The sequence below is a fragment of the Erpetoichthys calabaricus genome, chromosome 5, assembly GCF_900747795.2.
Source record: "Erpetoichthys calabaricus chromosome 5, fErpCal1.3, whole genome shotgun sequence".
NCBI classification, from domain to species: Eukaryota; Metazoa; Chordata; class Cladistia; order Polypteriformes; family Polypteridae; genus Erpetoichthys; species Erpetoichthys calabaricus.
In genome coordinates, this window is record NC_041398.2 from 111,082,185 (window position 1) to 111,102,463 (window position 20,279).

Consider the following 20,279-nt stretch of genomic DNA (forward strand, 5'->3'; position numbering starts at 1 on the left):
TTCAAATAAGCTGTCCTTGCAAGCACCACCTGGCAGTCTGTGCTTTTTGCAAAGTGTTGACTATGTGTTTGCCACCCACGTTATCACTCACCAGAAATTAAGAACCTTTACAAGAAGACATGTTCGAACAGTGTCTACAAATCAATTATGAACAATAGATGAGCTCAAGCCTTCTACAAACAGAGTCTCAGACAGAAATAAACCTTTTTCATCTAATATAACATACCAGAACGCAACATATGGACTAATCCTCTGCCTGTTCATTCAAGAGGACCTCTTTGTGGCAATCAGGTACCAATAGAACTATTATGTTCTATCAGTGCTTAGCTAAATGATTCCTTTACCTGAGGGAAAATACTGAGGCACTAGATAAAATCTGTTATTTTATTTTTGTGACTTGAAATATCCTCAGACTTCTTTGTTCTAGTGCCTCCAACTGCCCACAGAAAGCCCTGCATATTTCAGTTATTTTAGTTTCCAGCAGTTGGTTTTCTGATCTAGAATAAATCAAACTGGCACTTCAAAAAAGTCCTGAATTTTAGTAAACAGAATACAGTAATCCCTCGCTGTATCGCGCTTTGACTTTCGCGGCTTCACTCTATCGTGGATTTTATATGTAAGCATATTTAAATATATATCGCAGATTTTTTGCTGGTTCGCGGATTTCTGGTTTGCCCAGTTGATTTCATACAAGGGACGCTATTGGCAGATGGCTGAGAAGCTACCCAACCAGCGCGTGTATTACGTATTAAATAAAACTCCTCAAATATATTGTGAGCACGGGGGCTGTTCGCACCCCTAGAGGATACGGCCGCTCCTCAAAAAACACTGAAAGACTATCTTCACATTGCTGGGCTTACATGTGGCTGCTTTGTCAAGCGATATGCTTCCCGCACGGTGCTTCGCATACTTAAAAGATCAAACAGCACGTATTGATTTTTGATTGTTTGCTTTTCTCTCTCTCTCTCGCTCTGACATTCTCTGCTCCTGACGGAGGGGGTGTGAGCAGGGGGGCTGTTCGCACCCCTAGACGATACGGACGCTCGTCAAAAAATGCTGAAAGATTATCTTCACATTGCTCTCTTCCGTGCAGCTGCTTTGTCAAGTGACATGCTTCCCGCATAGTGCTTCGTATACTTAAAAGCTCGAACGGCACATATTGATTTTTGATTGTTTGTTTTTCTCTGTCTCTCCCTGTCTCTCTCTCTCTCTGACATTCTCTGCTCCTGACTGAGGGGGTGTGAGCAGAGGGGCTGTTCGCACACTGGCCTAGAGGATACAGACGCTCCTCTAAAAAATGCTGAAAGACTACCTTCACATTTCTCCCTTTCGTGCAGCCCCTTTGTCCGGCGGTGCTTCACATACTTAAAAGCCAAACAGCCCTATTGATTTTTGATTGTTTGCTTTTCTCTCTCCCTCCCTTATCATGGCGCCGCAGATGGCAGCCTCGGTGCCTCGTTCCTTGGTGCTTTCTCTGTTTTTGTTTGTTTGTTCCGTGATAAGCTGTCCCCCTCTGATCACATACAGCAGAGTGGAACTCGTACACATCGGTCAATTCGCTGGTGAAATTTTTTCACCGTCTTTCACTCAAACAGAATACTTTACAGAACTTTTAGTCGGAGGAGCAGCCGCCCTTTACGGAATTAGCAGAAGACGCCGACGAGGGAAGCGAGCCGGAGCGCTTGTTAAACTGCGCCACCGGGGATTTCGAACTGCGCTCCCTTCAATACACCTGGCGAACGTCCGCTCTTTGGCCAACAAGATGGACGAACTGCTACTGTTAAACAGAACAAGCACGGACTTTTCCAGATCTGCCGTCCTGTGCTTCACTGAAACCTGGCTTGGTGAGCACATCCCCGATAGCGCATTATACCTGCCGAGCTTCCAACTTCTCCGTGCGGACCGCGTCATGGAGCTCTTGGGGAAAACGAAAGGAGGCGGAATCTGTTTCTACATAAACGAAGGTTGGTGTACAGATGTCACAGTACTAATCAAAACATGCAGCCCTCACTTAGAGTCTTTTTTCATTGACTGTAAACCGTTCTATTCACCAAGGGAGTTTTCCTCGTTTATTCTGGTTGGTGTTTACATCCCACCTCAGGCCTGTGTTAGTGAAGCATTACAACACCTGGCTGACCAGATAACTAACATGGAGCACAAACACCCGGACTCCCTGCTCATTGTTCTTGGTGATTTTAACAGAGCAAACCTCAGGCAAGAACTGCCAAAATTCAGTCAGCATATTAAGTGTCCTACCAGGGACAAAAACACACTGGACCACTGCTACACTACATTAAAGGATGCTTATCGCTCTGTCCCTCGTGCTGCCCTGGGACTCTCAGACCACTGTTTGGTTCATCTTCTCCCAACTTACAGGCAGAACTTAAGATCTGCAAAGCCTGTGGTGAAAACGGTGAAGAGATGGACCAACGAGGCAAAGCTGGAACCACAAGCCTGCTTTGACTGTACTGATTGGAGTGTTTTTGAGTCTGCAGCGACAGACCTGGATGAGCTTACTGACACTGTGACATCCTACGTCAGTTTTTGTGAGGATATGTGTGTGCCCATGAAATCTTTTCGCACATACAACAACAAACCCTGGTTTACTACAAAACTCAGGCAGCTTCGCAAGGCTAAGGAGAAGGCCTACAGAAGTGGGGACAGAATCCTGTATAATCAGGCCAGAAACACATTGACAAAGGAGATCAGAGTAGCAAAGAGGTGCTACACTGAAAAGCTGGAAAATAGGTTTACAGCCAACGATCCTGCATCAGTGTGGAGAGGTTTGAAAGACATCACCAACTACAGGAAACCATCCCCCCATACTGAAGAGAACCATCAACTGGCCAACGAGCTGAATTTGTTCTACTGCAGGTTTGATAATCCCTCTTTCACACCTCTCACCCACGGCAATCTAAATACAGTCCCAGCACTCACTACCAAGCCCCTGCCCCTCCCCACTGACACCAAACCTGCACTCAGGATCTGTGAAGGGGACGTGAGTCAGCTCTTCAGGAGACAGAAGATCAGGAAGGCACCAGGTCCAGATGGTGTGTCACCCTCCTGTCTTAACACTAGAATTACCAGAGCCTACGAAAAAACTCGTATATCCGGCCCACCTTAAATCGCTTCTTAAATCCGTTCACACCTCTCCGCCAGCATCCTTTGTCCTCTAAATGTGCTGATAAAAGACAAGCTGCCAGCAGCCGGCTATTCCATCCCCCCACCGACTTAGAACGTGAGCGAAGTTTTCCCAGCTCACGCCTTGATTGATTATGTGGGAGTGAAGTGGAGTTTTACAGTGGAAATAAGAGATCATTATTCTAAAGTAATCTGTGTAAACACATTGTTAAAACAGAAACTTTGTCATATTTTAGTAATAAATGTTACAAAATGTAGTAGGCATAAACTATAGAATGTGTAAAGCCCGAGTTCCAAAGATCAAATAAACACTTTCACAAAAGCTTCAAGGACAATACAACAGCCTCTGTGGCGTAGCGCATTAAGATTTGCCTCTTACAGCACAACAACTCTGCCGCCTTTCAGACCTGAGTTCGATTCCCCGCTAGGGATAAAATGTTGCTTTTTTTTTTTTCTTTTTAACCTCAAACGGACATAAAATTTACAAATTGGTATGCACTGTCAGTTAATGAGATCGTTATATTTTCATGTGGGATGCTCCTTTTAAAATATTTTGTTTACAATTGAGACTGCAATTAACAGGAACAACTGTCCTTATAACTGTTATTTTTAAGATCCATAACACACAGACAAACGAGCACTGCGTAATAGGGAGACAGACAGGCAGAGATATATAAATAAACAGGGAAGGCACATGTACTGAAAGAAGAAAAAAGATCAACGTGCGTTGTTCCTGTAGCACTTAGAGAGTCAGATGGGGGGGAGGGGTGATGTTAGAGCGGGTGAGCTCATTCAGTGCTACAGGAACAACACACGTTGAAAAAAAAAAAAAAAGCAACATTTTATCCCTAGCGGGGAATCGAACTCAGGTCTGAAAGGCGGCAGAGCTGTTGTGCTGTAAGAGGCAAATCTTAACGCGCTACGCCACGGAGGCTGTTGTATTGTCCTTGAAGCTCTTGTGAAAGTGTTTATTTGATCTTTGGAACTCGGGCTTTACACATTCTATAGTTTATGCCTACTACATTTTGTAACATTTATTACTAAAATATGACAAAGTTTCTGTTTTAACAATGTGTTTACACAGATTACTTTAGAATAATGATCTCTTATTTCCACTGTAAAACTCCACTTCACTCCCACATAATCAATCAAGGCGTGAGCTGGGAAAACTTCGCTCACGTTCTAAGTCGGTGGGGGGATGGAATAGCCGGCTGCTGGCAGCTTGTCTTTTATCAGCACATTTAGAGGACAAAGGATGCTGGCGGAGAGGTGTGAACGGATTTAAGAAGCGATTTAAGGTGGGCCGGATATACGAGTTTTTTCGTAGGCTCTGGTAATTCTAGTGTTAAAGTCTGTGCTGATCAGCTGGCCCCCATATTTACACAGATCTTCAACAGATCCCTGGAGCTATGTGAAGTTCCCTCCTGCCTTAAGCGTTCTACAATTATCCCGGTTCCAAAGAAAACCTCCATTGCAGGGTTAAATGACTACAGGCCAGTCGCCCTGACGTCTGTGGTCATGAAATCCTTTGAAAGACTGGTGTTGACCTACCTGAAGGACATTACAGACCCCCTGCTTGACCCCCTACAGTTTGCTTACCGAGCAAACAGGTCAGTGGATGATGCAATCAACATGGGACTGCACTACATCCTGCAACATCTCGACTCTCCAGGGACATATGCTAGGATCCTGTTTGTGGACTTCAGCTCGGCGTTCAACACTATCATTCCAGAAGTCCTCCACACCAAACTCACTTGGCTCACTGTACCAGCTCCCATCTCCCAGTCGATCAAAAACTTCCTGACAGATAGGAAGCAGCAAGTGAGACTGGGAAAAATCACATCCAGCACACGAACAGTCAGCACTGGCGCCCCCCAGGGATGTGTCCTCTCTCCTCTGCTCTTCTCCCTCTACACAAATGACTGCACCTCAAGAGACCCATCTGTTAAAATCCTGAAGTTCGCAGATGATATGACAGTAATTGGCCTCATCAAGGACAGTGACGAGTCTGTATACAGACGAGAGGTCGAACAGCTGGCCCTCTGGTGCGGTCAAAACAACCTGGAGCTGAACAAGCTTAAAACTGTGGAGATGACAGTGGACTTCAGGAGGAGCCCCCCAGTGCTGCCCCCTCTCACACTACTCAACAGCATTGTGTCTGCTGTGGAAAACTTTAGGTTTCTGGGATCCACAATTTCCCAGGACCTAAAGTGGGAACTAAACATAAACACAATTGTTAAAAAGGCCCAGCAGAGGTTGTACTTCCTGCGCCAGCTCAGGAAGTTCAACCTGCCTCAGGAGCTGCTCATCCAATTTTACTCTGCAGTAATCCAGTCTGTTCTCTGTTCATCTATCACAGTCTGGTTTGGCTCAGCCACAAAACAGGACAGGAACAGACTTCAACGGACAGTCAGGATTGCAGAAAAAATCATTGGTGTTGATCTGCCCTCCATTCAAGACTTATACAGATCTCGAGTCAGGAAACGGGCAGAAAACATCATTGCAGATCCATCACACCCTGGTTACAACCTTTTTCAACTTCTTCCCTCTGGTAGGCGCTACAGAGCACTGTACGCCAAAACTACCAGACATGTGAACAGTTTCTTTCCTCAGGCCATCACTCTCATGAACACTTAAGTCAATCTCACAGCATCAGGGACAATACTAGGTAAAACCGGAGTCCAATTCCTTGTATGTGTACATATACTTGGCCAATAAAGCTGATTCTGATTCTGACATTCTCTTCTCCTGACACGCACTCCTTTGAAGAGGAAGATATGTTTGCATTCTTTTAATTGTGAGACGGAACTGTCATCTCTGTCTTGTCATGGAGCACAGTTTAAACTTTTGAAAAAGAGACAAATGTTTGGTTGCAGTGTTTGAATAAAGTTCCTGCCTCTCTACAACCTCCTGTGTTTCTGTGCAAATCTGTGACCAAAGCATGACAATATAAAAATAACCATATAAACATATGGTTTCTACTCGCGGATTTTCACCTTTCGGGGGGGTTCTGGAACGCAACCCCCGCGATCGAGGAGGGATTACTGTACAGCAAAAATCATGAAGAGACTCTTCCAATTTTTAATGTGTGAAATCCCAATAAATGTAGTATTCATTCTTTGCAATAACAAGTGTGAGACAATGGTGTAAGAATGTGCACGGCTGGTAAATGTTTTCACACAACTGTCTAGTCAAAGTAATGTGTAAAAACTGTATTTATAATGAGAAGACATGTTACTTGTATCATCCACAGCAACTATATAACTTTTAAAAATAAACATACCGTAAATACAAAATTTGTACCCTCAGATCTTCCTTATTTTACACAATGCTTCATGTGAGCTTGATACCATTTAAGTGACGAGAACCTGGCTCAGTCATACCTATAACAGATCTTAAATGCATAAAAAACTTACCCAAAGCAAGGATTCAATTGGATGAGGCTGAATAAGGCCCATTATACCATGGTACCATGAGAGGCCAGCACCCATCATGAAAATCCCAACACCACTAATGAGAGATGCTATGTAGCGCATATTGGAAAAGCCATATCTGTAGGGGGGAAAAAAGGGAAAAAAATCTATTAATAAGATTGTGTTTTGAAAAATTCTTAAAATTCATAAGATCATAAAGAACAATAAGCAAAACAACTTGAAGATTAAAAACACTGGGCAAATCTGAATGGTGGCTACTGCTTTTGTGAAAACACAAAGGGTTTCTTAGAAGTACACAATACAGGTAAACTATCTTTCTTTCTAAAAATATTTTCTTTTGCCTTTTTGGTCCTTTGGGAAATTTCCTGATTCCTGACCTCTCTTTAGTTGAACAGTCAAAGGTTTCACCCATTTTGCTTAGCTCTGCAAAGGAGTGTTCATTTGTTAATTTTATTTCTTACGGTAGTAAGTTTTTTCTTATGTGTCACACACTACTCTTGCAATTTTGGAAATGTCTTGTTTCTTTGTTGAATTTTTTTTTTCAATTAAAATTTGAGAAGAAAATAAAACAGTTCTTTAGAATTTATTGGATATAAAATTAAAATTTAAGTATTCAATAAACTGTTCAATTTTAAATAAAAGTTTGATCATCTCCAGTTTTTAATTTGCCTTTTAAAGCCTAGAACAATGAGGCTGTTTTCTGAATGAGGGCTGAAAGCATTTTAATAATGTGCTATTGTGTGAAACCCTCAACATACAGAAGGGTTCTCCTAAAAATGCTGCCTTTTTGACTTCACTTTATGTTACTGTTTCAGAAATATTCAACTTTAAGTGTGTCACTTTTTGATTACTCACTCGATACCAATGCCAAATTAACAAAAACATCATAGCTATAGTACAGTAAAAAGGTATGCATTCCTATCTATCTACATTACTGGTTTTTTTCACAATGACTCAGGACAGATATTTGTAGATTACAGTGATATATACAGTACTGTGCAAAAGTTTTAGGCAGGTGTGAAAAAATGCTGTAAACAAAGAATGCTTTCAGAAATATAAAGATTGTTTATTGTTATCAATTTACAAAATGCAAAGTAAGTGAACAAAAGAAAAATCTAAATCAAATGAATATTTGGTGTTACTACCTTTTGCCTTCAAACCAGCATCAATTCTTATAGGGACACTTGCACAAAGTCAGGGATTTTGTAGGATTATAGTCAGGTGTATGATCAACCAATTATACCAAACAGGTGCTAATGATCATCAATGTCACACGTAGGTTGAAACACAGTCATTAACTGAAACAGAAACAGCTGTGTAGGAAGCTTAAAACTGGGAGAGGAACAGCCAAACTCTGCTACCAAGGTGAGGTTGTGGAAGACAGTTTCATGTCATGGCAAGACTGAGCATGGCAACAAGACACAAGGTAGTTATACTGCATCAGCAAGGTCTCTCCCAGACAAAGATTTCAAAGCAGACTGGGGTTTCAAGATGTGCTGTTCAAGCTCTTTTGAAGAAGCACAAAGAAACGGGCAATGTTGAGGATCGTAGACGCAGTGGTCAGCCAAGGAAACAGTGCAGCAGATAAAAGACACATCAAGCTTATTACCCTTCGAAATTAGAAGATGTCCAGCAGTGCCATCAGCTCAGAACTGGCAGAAACAAGTGAGACCCATGTACACCCATCTACTGTCCGGAGAAGTCTGGCCAGAAGTGGTCTTCATGGAAGAGTTGTAGCCAAAAAGCCATACCTCCGACGTGGAAACAAGGCCAAGCGACTCAAGTATGCACGAAAACATAGGAACTGGGGTGCAGAAAAATGGCAGCAGGTACTCTGGACTGTTGAGTCAAAATTTGAAATATTTGGCTGTAGCAGAAGGCAGTTTGTTCGTCGAAGGGCTGGAGAGCGGTACAATAATGAGTGTCTGCAGGCAAAAGTGAAGCATGGTGGAGGTTCCTTGAACGTTTGGGGCTGCATTTCTGCAAATGGAGTTGGAGATTTGGTCAGGATTAATGGTGTTCTCAATGCCGAGAAATACAGGCAGATACTTATCCATCATGCAATACCATCAGGGAGGCGTATGATTGGCCCCAAATTTATTCTGTAGCAGCACAACGACCCCAAACATACAGCCAAAGTCATTAAAAACTATCTTCAGCGTAAAGAAGAACAAGAAGTCCTGGAAGTGATGGTATGGCCCCCACAGAGCCCTGATCTCAACATCATCAACTGTGTCTGGGATTGCATGAAGAGACAGAAGGATGTGAGGAAGCCTACATCCACAGAAGATCTGTGGTTAGTTCTCCAAGATGTTTGGAACAACCTACCAGCCGAGTTCCTTCAAAAACTGTGTGCAAGTGTACCAAGAAGAATTGATGCTGTTTTGAAGGCAAAGGGTGGTCACACCAAATACTGATTTGATTTAGATTTCTCTTTTGTTCATTCACTGCATTTTGTTGATTGATGAAAATAAAAGATTAACACTTCCATTTTGAAAGCATTCTTTGTTTACAGCATTTTTTCACACCTGCCTAAAACTTTTGCACAGTACTGTATATGTGAGACAAAAGTACAATAAATCCAAATACGCTTAAGATCCACCTTCCTTTGGAGTCGCTTTTGCCTTCATACTGCACGCTACTAACAGACTGGAAGCACTTAATGACTTTTAACAATTTAACAATGGCAGTTGTTTTGGGGAGCCACTGGTCTTTAAAGAACCTATATCTACAGAGAATAAGACTAAAATGTTTCTTACGGGTGCCCAGCATCTGGATTCCTGACAGACTGACTGATGCCCAAAGCAAGAAGAGCCTGTCAGCAAAAAAAAAAAAAAAAAACAATGACATTTTTTTTGTTACTCTAAATCCACACTTATTGTTTTCATTCATAATTTATAATGTTAAATAATTTCATCCATCCATTATTTTTTTAACCCTTTTATATAGAGCTGTACAGGCTGAGGTACTGAGCCTAAGGTGGCAGGAAATACTTGAAAGCCTATTACTGGGCACACTCATGCCCACATTCAGTCACAAACCAGCTTGTATAATTTTGAGTGTCCAATCAGTAAAATGTAGTAGCTGGCGGAAGACCTACATAGTGTAAGGAGAAGGTGGAAACTCCACACAACTGCCACAAAGTCCCTGGATTTGATTTCAAACCCTGGACTCTCTAGCTGTGAATAAGCACTATGTGCTGTGCTGCCTTACGTTTGGAATGAAATAGTTAGATCTCATTGCTGCCTTGGCACCTTTATTTTTTCCCTGCTAATCTTTTATGTGGTGGTGATATCCATAAGTTAGCCAACTCAAAACTGTTTTCAAACTTGGAAACACTACCCCCTTTAGTAAATTTTTAAGCTCTGCAAATAAGTTTTCAAACACACAGACTTAAATATAATCATAGCTGTATTATGAAAACAAATAAAATATACGCACTACATACACGAACTACACTTGTAAATGATCCTTGGAAAAATCCCCATTAACTATTGTAGTAGCTCTTTTTCCAATATTTATAAGTGAAGATATGCCTCACTCTCACAACAGTGACTGTTTAACTGCAATGATCTATATTTGAAGTATACTGATTTAGCCAGCTATTTCATTGTATGCATGCACATGCAGAAATGGTAAGAACTGGGAGCACTAATTATCCCCATGTAACACAAAAACTAGCTCAATCTCATTCCTTTTACTATGGATTCCCATTCAGCACATATCATTGTGCTTCCATTCAACCAGATGAAACTGCTAGCATCTAAAATAACAATCTACAAAGTGACCACTACCTCATCTGGTCATCCCTCGGGTAATGAGCCATAAGCCTCTCACTCTCAACAGACAGTTACAACACGACAAACCTTCTTTCTTCTATTCAAAAAAACTTTCCATTTCTGCCAGTTCATGAGGTTTCCATTTTGAAATGATACCAAGGCAGTATTCTGATACACTGAAACAGAAGCCTTTCTTAACCCAGAAATTAAAACCATCTGAGGTTTTGCCACCAGTAACTGGCTCCCCCATCTCCTTTTCCACAAACATTAAACATTACTACACTCAAGTAAATATAGATATGTCAAACAGGTTGAAGAGGGTTTATTACTATGTAATGTATTATTCTGCAATATTTATGTATACAGTTATTATTTTTAAAGTATTATTATTTTTTGTATCAGTGCTGTATTTTCACTCAGCCTAAACACATTATTGACATCACATAGGTTTAATCTATTAGGTTTGTGTGACGGAGGTGCAAAATTCCTGCAAATTACGTACTTTACTAATATGTATTACTTTTGCTCCCAGGGACCAAAAGTACACTAAAAAGAGAAATAATGAGGTAAATGAGAGTTAGCACCACCTACTGTTGATTTAAACAGCTATGAAAACTGAGCTTCTTTCTTTGCTAAGCTATGAGAGACGGGCAAAACAGCATTGTGGAAAATCTTTTCCTTGGCCAATTAATAAAAGTCATTTAAGCCTTTTTTGTTATACAATTAATTCACATTCTTCCCACCTATGTTATGACCAGTTGGTAATAAAGACAAAACTTTAAATAACATTTTAAAAGTGGTTCCTGGCACCACTTTACATTTAAAGGTAACTACTATTTCAGGGCATGTAAAAGAAGAATCAGCTTAATAATAAAAATAATAAAATAAAAGAACAGCTATGTGGCTTTGTTATGACTTCACTAGAAGTAATAGAACTTACAAAACAAAAACATAAAACATCACAAATGTGCGGGATGTAGCAATGGCACACCCCACCAGACTACTCAAATGAGGGATTTGGCCTAATCTCAGGAAAATGAGGCAACACTGCTAGGATTTATAATGTTTTTAAAAAATAGCTGAAACACACCAAATCACAGCATTCAGTATTTTAAAAATCAAAATAAGCCCACTGGACAATCCATCTTCACTTGATTAAGGTGAACAAATATAAAACTGAAAATATATGTGAAAGTATGGGAATGGTATTTAATATGATAAACATGTAAAGTTTCCTACTCGACTGTCCACAATCAACTTCCACATCCTTGGTTACTTTGTAGAAGAGGTTAGACTTTGTACCTGGTTACATGTATCTGCTAAGGAGTGAATGGCTTCTGAAAACATGCTGGCTGAACCAGTATAAACCCAAGCTAGAATCTTAAAGAAAAAGTTAAGTCCATTGCTGTAAAAAAAGAGAAACAAAACTACATTAGTGAATAATATTATATAATGACCAAAACAAACTTTCTCGTATACTGAGAGAGGAAAAGGTCTTCAGAACCACTTCCAGTTGCACAATATTTCTCAAATATCATTATGTCTTGGTTTCTCACCATAACTAATAGAGATAAAATGATTGTGTATCAGTTTTATCAATTTATAATCAAACTTTATATTAAAATAATATTTTCAAACTTAGGGAGGTCGAAAATGGTGGTGAAATTTTTTCATGATTACATATGCATTACCTAGATTACGTGCAAAGTAAAAAGTGTTATAGTTACCTAAAAACATAGAAAAAGTGTTAGTATTATATAATATTTGTTGCAATAAATTGCTATAGGTAAAACTGCATTTAGCTACATTTAATTATGATAATGATGCTGGAAATAAAAAAATAAAAAAAATCATAAAATTAAACGTATTACCAGGAACACGATGGGGACGTTGCAGCTTATTGTTCCCATTACATCTTTATATTTACATGGCATGTTCAATGTTCACACATTATTGTCAAAAAGATGATGTATAAATTAAAATAAAATTAATAATAGTTATTGAAAGAATATGCATTATATTGAATACAGTTTTTAATATCATGTACACATTTATATTTCCATGATATACAAAATTCAGATGTTTGTTTAAATAAAATACTACTTCCGGTTTGGTAATTCTTCTGTTTGCTTTTTATCATTACAAACATCTATACAAAATTTGAATCATCTATCTGTAATTATAACCATAGTTAACTTCAAACTTCGCAAAAGTATTCAGTTAAAGTACCATTTCCGGTTGCCGGAAATGGCCCAAAAGTTGATAGGATTCCTTATTTTTGATATACAGCAGGTGTACAAAATCTCACTGACCTAAGTCAAAGTGTTTTAGAGTTGTGTTTACACACAGCCAGACATAATTTCGAAAATGGTATATTTGGACTCTGGAAGGTCTATAACATCAAGATTCATCAAAATCTCGAGGTAGAACTTTTTCACATTTCCTATACCTTCTCTATACTATGTATACGAGAAAGTGAAAACAACATTTTAGTAGAATCATGAGTTAAATGAACATTGTGTATTATTACAATTTTCAAAACTATCCTTAAAGCTTTTACAATACAGGTAAGTTATAATCGCATCCGAGGTATGCAAATGCATCACACAAGGGTAGCTGGACCAATACCAGTAATATCTACCTGCTGACATCTGCACAGATCCCTCACAGTCAGACCCTTTAAACATTAATAGGTAAGCACTTCACTCTTAATATGCAAACTTACCATTGGACTAATGTTTCTCTCTTCAAAAATAAACTTTTTGAGGTGCAAAAAAATAAGAAAAAGCTATAGTGCAGATATCCCACATTGAGTAATGAAATGCGAATCAAATTCTGTTAGATTCCCAAGCTCTTTTTAAAAATGTTACACATACCCTGTAAATCATAAAGTTTAGCCTAAATAACAATTTTACTTTTACAGATTTCCTTACACAGTTCACCAGTCTACTTCAAAGCCTTTTGCTATGTTTACTGTCTATAGCATTCCCATTATTATTTATTGGGTGGAGCATGTCCAGAGATTATTACTAGGCCATGTTCAAGATCATACCACAATTTTTCATCTGCTCTCAGATGGGTTGGTTGCATCCTCTCCTCCTCTCAGATAGTCATGTCACACTTCTTTGTTATACACAAAGTGGCAAAGACATCCTGCAGTAGTTTAATTACTACTAAATAAAACATTCCATTCTTGGACCAGTTCCGGGAATTAATACTGCCATTTAAAAAATAAATCAACAAAAACAACCACCTTTACTTCTAAAGTATGTTTTATACAAAGGGTGTAGCTCAAAGTGCTTTAAAAACTCAGATAACCTCATTGTGGTCTGCAACACATTGTTAACTTAAATAATGGCTTGATTCAGTGTAGCTTATTTATTGTTACATTTTAAACAAGAAAGTGAAGAAAAGTGTTATTTTTTATTTATTTCCCTATTAAACTTACATGCATATAGCCACCATGACAACCTTCCCAGGACCTTGCAAAAATGCTGTCCTTTTACCTGAACGTGGCTAAAAAAAAAAAAAAGAAAGAAAAAAATAAAAATTAATTTAAAACAATAAATAATTAAATAAAAATTAATGGTATATTTTGTTTAATTTATAAAATCTATAAAATGTGAACTATTTCTTTAGTTTTTTCTTCCAATGAACATCATATCTTACCTTCGTATTACCTAAGAAATCCTTGTATTCCTTTAAAAGCTTCTGATTTCGAAATAAGTCTATAAAAAAATATAGTTTAGAGTAACCTAAACAAAAGATCATCACATAAATGCAATTTCCCTCCTGTTATTAATTCCTTTTTCTGAACACAACTCAAACATATGAATTCTCCTGATTAACCAAATGCCACTCTGAGCCATATTTAAGCTGTTCACTGGGTCCTCGCACAATTTCTTCATGTTGTTTTTATGATGCTAGTAAAAACAGATACAAGAGAGAGAGAGAGAGAGGTAAGGAGAATGCACTGATACAGCGCATTGCCGCACCCACCACATGACAAACCAACTCAGGATCCCAGATTAGGACCGAGTGCAGCCATTCAACAGGTGACACCTCAGCACTACAGAAGTTCAAATGGAATGAAACCAGTGTTTTTTTTTTTCATGTTGACAACAGGTTCCTTAATAAACAAAATTTTAAGACTATTTCAAACTAGTTCAACGGTTTTGATTCTTCATACCAAGTTGGCTAGGACCAGCCCAGAATGTACTTGCTGCATGACAACAACACTTACTTTCCTTGTATTCTTTTTCAACTTCTTTTCTCAACTTGCGTTCTCTGACTAATGCTTCTTGGCTTCCCCAGACCTCCATTGCTCTAGACATAAACAAAGGGAGTAAAAGAAGAATTATATTTTCACATACCAAACATTAACATATATCTGACATTACAGTACTGAACTCATGTGAAAATATTGTGAAACAGAAAAGGACTCACAGGCATAAAAGCAGTATGGTTTTAAATAGGTTTTAAAAATGTTAGGTTATATTATAAAAACTTCTATAATATAAATTCAGGCATTTGATGTAATAAACTAGATTACAAAGTATGTGTGAGTACTGAGTGCAGTTCTGCTCACCAAGCAACAAAACAGACACTGCAGCATGAGAAGCTGGGTAGCAGAGAGTACCCAAATGCATCCTGGTGCTAAATGGCCCATTGACAGTCTATGGGACAATACCCTCTAGACTCCACCCAACCTTTCACCACAAAAATATTAGTAACTAGCCAACCCGCGGCGTAACATACGCCGCATAATTATGTATTGATGGGTGAACACTTGCTGAACGACACAGTTGTCCAAATGGGGTGGGTTTGTGGATACCACTGTGAGTGAATGAAAAGATGGACCTCTGGAGAGAGCAACATACAATTGTCCGTGACTGAAAGCGGGATCGTCTGTGACGATGGAGGCCACGCTGGTGAAAGTTACTTCGTCGGTAGGGATAAGTTTCAGCACTTGTTCATTAAGGTGTAGCGAGTCTTCGTTGTTGACGCTTAATATAGCTTGCGTACTGAGTTGTTCTGGAGTCACAGTTGAGAAACACTTTTTTAATGTCTTTTAAGCACAGGGAAAAAAATTAACATGTGAAACATCCCTAATGTAATAAGCCACCAAGAAAAGTAACATTGCAACAATGCACGCTACGATCCGATCGCTGTAAACAGAAGTGAAAACAAAATCGAGGCTGGTGCATTCTTTAACTGCCTTGTAGCGCAATGGTAGTGCTGCTGTTTTGCAGTAAGGAGACTGTGGAAGATTTTGGGTTCGCTTCCCGGTTTCTCCCTGTGTGGATAGCACTTTGAATACTGAAAACACCGGTATATCAATGTAATGAAGTATTATTATTCTTATGTGTCCAGCGCTCTCTCTCTCCCGTGCCTGTATGCGTGTGTGTGTCGCTCGCTGCACGTGTTCCTGCAGGCATACCAGTAAGTGAATGAAAAGATGGAACTCTGGAGAGAGCAACATACAACTGTCCGTGACTGAAAACTGGTTTTGGCAGATACATGCACATCTTTTTGAAAGTTTGGCCCTGTGCCTTATCAATTGTCATCGCAAAGGCAAATCTAACAGGAAATTGTCTTCGTGTTAAAGTAAAAGGCAAATTATCCGCGACAAACTGTTTTACACGGTGCATACCAACCCGCGGCATAGTATACGTCGCATAATCACGCCGCTTTTTTAATGTTTTTTAAGCAGAGGGAAAAAATGAACATTTGCAAAATCCGTAACACTGCTTTCAGTAAGTACAATGCACACGCGTTTAATTTGTCAGCCACTTTTTGCCAGCAGTCTTTTCTGGTTTGGGCTGCTTTTGCAGTGTTACCGCTTGTGCATATTAAATCTTGAAATCCTTCGAGAAACTAATTAACTAACACCTACCCAGCTTGTGAGAAAAAAATGTGCCCGTTCTTTCATCATTTTGTTGCAGCCTATCAAAGACTTGCTGATCATGTTTTCTAGACTCAATATACAGTGGAACCTCGGTTCACAACCATAATTCGTTCCAAACCTCTGGTCGTAAACCGATTTGGTCGTGAACCGAAGCAATTTCCCCCATAGGATTGCATGTAAATACAATTAATCCATTCCAGACCATACGAACTGTATGTAAATATATTTTTTTAAAGATTTTCAAGCACAAATATAGTTAATTATTACACCATAGAATGCACAGTGTAATAGTAAAAACATTGAATAACACTGACATAAACACCCAGGCTCCCTGCTCAGCTGCATGGCATGTGCAGTGCATGCGCAGGCTCTCTCTCTCAGGAGCACGGGAGCCTCCCCAGCCCCCCCTCTCTCTCTCAGCAGCACACGAGCCTCCCCAGCCCCCCCCTCTCTCTCTCTCTCAGCAGCACCCAAGCCTCCCCAGCCCCCCCCCTCTCTCTCTCTCTCTCTCAGCAGCACCCGAGCCTCCCTAGCCCCCCTCTCTCTCTCAGCAGCACCCCCTCCCCCTCTGTTTCTCAGAAGCACAGGAGCCCTCTCTCTCTCTGCAGCACTCGAGCCTCTCAGCAGCACGCGAGCCTCCCCAGCCCCCCCTGTCTCTCTCAGCAGCACGCGAGCCCCCGCCCCCTCTGTCTCTCTGCTTTCTCCCCTGTGTAGTGTGTGAGCGAGTGAGGAGAGAGAGAGAGAGAGCAAGCCAGTACGTTACAGCGAGCGAGAGCAGACTCGAAGGCAATGTGTTCCTGTGGTATAGCGGGTCCATAGCTCCCCTTCAAAAGGCCATTTTTAATCAGGCGACTGACAGTAGTGGAGTCAGGCACAGAGAAGGTCAGCTGCAGAGAGAGCGTCTCGACTGTTGCAGGGCCTGAAGCAGGTGAGACGCTAATGAAAATGAGGCACAGGGCTTATTGGTTTTTAAAGACTGCTTCCTTCATTGTGTTTTAACTTCAGTTTTATAGGATTGCGCGGCTCTCTCTTGCGCTGCCTGTGTGTGCCTCTGTCTCTCTCTGGTGTTGCCTCTCTGTGTGTGTGTGTGTGTGCGTGCCCCTCTGTCTCTCTGGCGCTGCCTGTGTGTGCGCGGCTCTCTCTATCACGCTGCCTGTGTGTGCCTCTGTCTCTCTCTCTGGCGCTGCCTCTGTGTGAACCAAGGTTCCACTGAGGTTGACTAATGAAAAGTCAACGTGGCTCAGAGCTTTAAGTGTACTGTGGCACAGACAAACAGAAATGACGGCATGTTTTCCTTGGCGTCGCGTCCGAGTTGGTGGGCGTGGCTCTGTGATTCTTTCGTCGTATCCAATGGTCTAAGAGTTGGTGGGCGTGGCTCCTTCCTGCGTGTGCCATTGGCGTCTTACTTGTCGGCGGTTTAGTGAATCCACGCCCCTTCCGGCGTGCTTTCCATGGTCGGCTACTTGTCTTCTGGCTTAGTGAATTATATATACAGTAATCCCTCCTCCATCGCGGGGGTTGCGTTCCAGAGCCACCCGCGAAATAAGAAAATCCGCGAAGTAAAAACCATATGTTTATATGGTTATTTTTATATTGTCATGCTTGGGTCACAGATTTGCGCAGAAACACAGGAGGTTGTAGAGAGACAGGAACGTTATTCAAACACTGCAAACAAACATTTGTCTCTTTTTCAAAAGTTTAAACTGTGCTCCATGACAAGACAGAGATGACAGTTCCGTCTCACAATTAAAAGAATGCAAACATATCTTCCTCTTCAAAGGAGTGCGCGTCAGGAGCAGAGACTGTCAGAAAGACAGAGGAAAGCAAACAAATCAATATGGCTGTTTGGCTTTTAAGTATGCGAAGCACGGCGGCACAAAGCTGTTGAAGGCAGCAGCTCACACCCCCTCCGTCAGGAGCAGACAAAGAGAGAGAGAGAGACAGAGACAGAGTTTGTTTTTCAATCAAAAATCAATACGTGCCCTTCGAGCTTTTAAGTATGCGAAGCACCGTGCAGCATGTCGCTTCAGGAAGCAGCTGCACAGAAGGTAGCAACGTGAAGATAATCTTTCAGCATTTTTAGACGAGCGTCCGTATCGTCTAGGTGTGCGGACAGCCCCCCTGCTCAATCCCCCTACGTCAGGATCAGAGAAAGTCAGCGCAAGAGAGAGAGAGAAAAGTAAGTTGGGTAGCTTCTCAGCCATCTGCCAATAGCGTCCCTTGTATGAAATCAACTGGGCAAACCAACTGAGGAAGCATGTACCAGAAATTAAAAGACCCATTGTCCGCAGAAATCCGCGAACCAGCAAAAAATCTGCGATATATATTTAAATATGCTTGCATATAAAATCCGAAATAGAGTGAAGCCACGAAAGGCGAAGCGCGATATAGCGAGGGATTACTGTATAGATATTTTAAAGAAGCAGACAAACAACAACATAATCAGGTAGGATACTGCACTAAGCTGCATGAAATGGCTGCCACTTAATAGTCAAAATATTAAGAACAATGCAGTAATATTTAACAATAAATGGTCTACAGCCATACGAGCAGAATAATCACCTTCCCACTTATGGCTATGGGAAGTGCCTCATAAAGTAACTGTTACTGAAACTATCAGTGGGTATGAGTTGTGGTTACTCTTCCAACTGTCACATACATGCGATTAGAGGACACCTTCAGGGTCTGGCAGACTGTAATTGCCTTCCAACCCAGGGGATGGCACTGTCACTTAATACCTCTTCTCTTCCTCTCTCTACAGAAAGCATGATCAACAGACCTACTACTGATATACCACTACTATATCTCATCTACTAGTCTTAATTTTTATGTCCATGCTGCTGTGAGCAAAGACCTACTACACTGCACACTAACAGTACTCTACACATCAGAGATATCACAACAGTGTCTGTGTCTCTGTCTTCACCCTGCAAAGGACTAATTTCCTGTCCAGGGATTGTTCTTGCCTTACCCCCTTATTGTTGCTGGAATAGGTTCTAACTCACCATGTCCTGCTTGGGATAAAGTGGGTTTAGAAAATGGATGGATGGACATACTTATTGCATTCTCCGTTTACTGCCCTTTGTTTCTTTTCCTGTACATTGCGTAATATTCTATGCTGAGTTAGCAATACTCAAGGGAAATGAGATGCTGGCAAACTAAAACAGTTGGCTTGTCATGCTCGTATGCATATTTGTAGGTATTTCTGTTACTCAGTGTTACATTGGAACATATTTTCACTCTGTGAATTATGGTGGGTTGTTTAAGATAAATGAGCACTGCAAAAAAAAAAAAAAAAAAAATACAGGCACATAATTACTGCACCACATGTTCTGCTCAAAAAAAAAATAAACAGATAAAAAATAAACTAAAAGAAAAAGATTTACCAGCACCCAGCAAAGGTCAATAGCTAGCCTCAGTGATGAACTTCATTGAATGTTCCTCTGTATTACTTACTTTTCCACCAACAGAAGAAAGCTGACAGTCAACATTAACTTGCTCACACTGCGTGAAAGGTTTGACTTTGCTCCCGGGTAAACTCACAAGCTAGATGTTTAAGATATGGACTATTGGTAGAACATTGCACACTGCTGATAATAAATGAACAAACTGGAAAAAGAGTTGCACATGAATGAAAGAAATGCCAAGTGACCAACTTTCACCTAATGTTTATGAGCACTGGCCTGTTTGGTGATACACAAGTCATACACATGACACTCCTGTACTATCACTTCAACCTGTAATGCACCCCCGACTTCTAGCAAGCATGGAGGTGGCCACCAGATTTAAATAGCAACAAAGCTGCTATGCTTTTAAAATAAGGGGCGGATAGAATCAGTCCAATACCTAAGCCCTACAGTATTTTTACCCTGACAACCTAATATTAACATACCCCAGGAAAATGCCCACATAGATTAAACACATCCAGCACACAAATATATAAATTCTCCTTATTTACTATACTAACTGGTTATAAACATGGTAAAGAAAAATAATGACAAAAGTACCAAAAAAACA

General features: G+C 40.5%; 1 protein-coding gene across 3 annotated transcripts in view; it reads right to left on the bottom strand.

Moving 5' to 3' along the window:
• Positions 1-20,279, bottom strand: part of slc30a9 (solute carrier family 30 member 9) — a 990,624-nt gene that overhangs the window by 958,922 nt on the left and 11,423 nt on the right. For all 3 annotated transcript variants that reach the window (XR_007935138.1, XM_051928332.1, XM_028801927.2), the window contains 6 exons: positions 14,598-14,680; positions 14,024-14,082; positions 13,803-13,870; positions 11,657-11,759; positions 9,335-9,390; positions 6,558-6,693 (listed from right to left, as the gene is read on the bottom strand). Coding sequence is in view for 2 of the 3 variants with exons in the window: in XM_051928332.1 (XP_051784292.1) it covers positions 6,558-6,693; positions 9,335-9,390; positions 11,657-11,759; positions 13,803-13,870; positions 14,024-14,082; positions 14,598-14,680 (505 nt within the window). In the remaining variant the exon portion in view is untranslated. The remainder of the gene's footprint in view (positions 1-6,557; positions 6,694-9,334; positions 9,391-11,656; positions 11,760-13,802; positions 13,871-14,023; positions 14,083-14,597; positions 14,681-20,279) is intronic.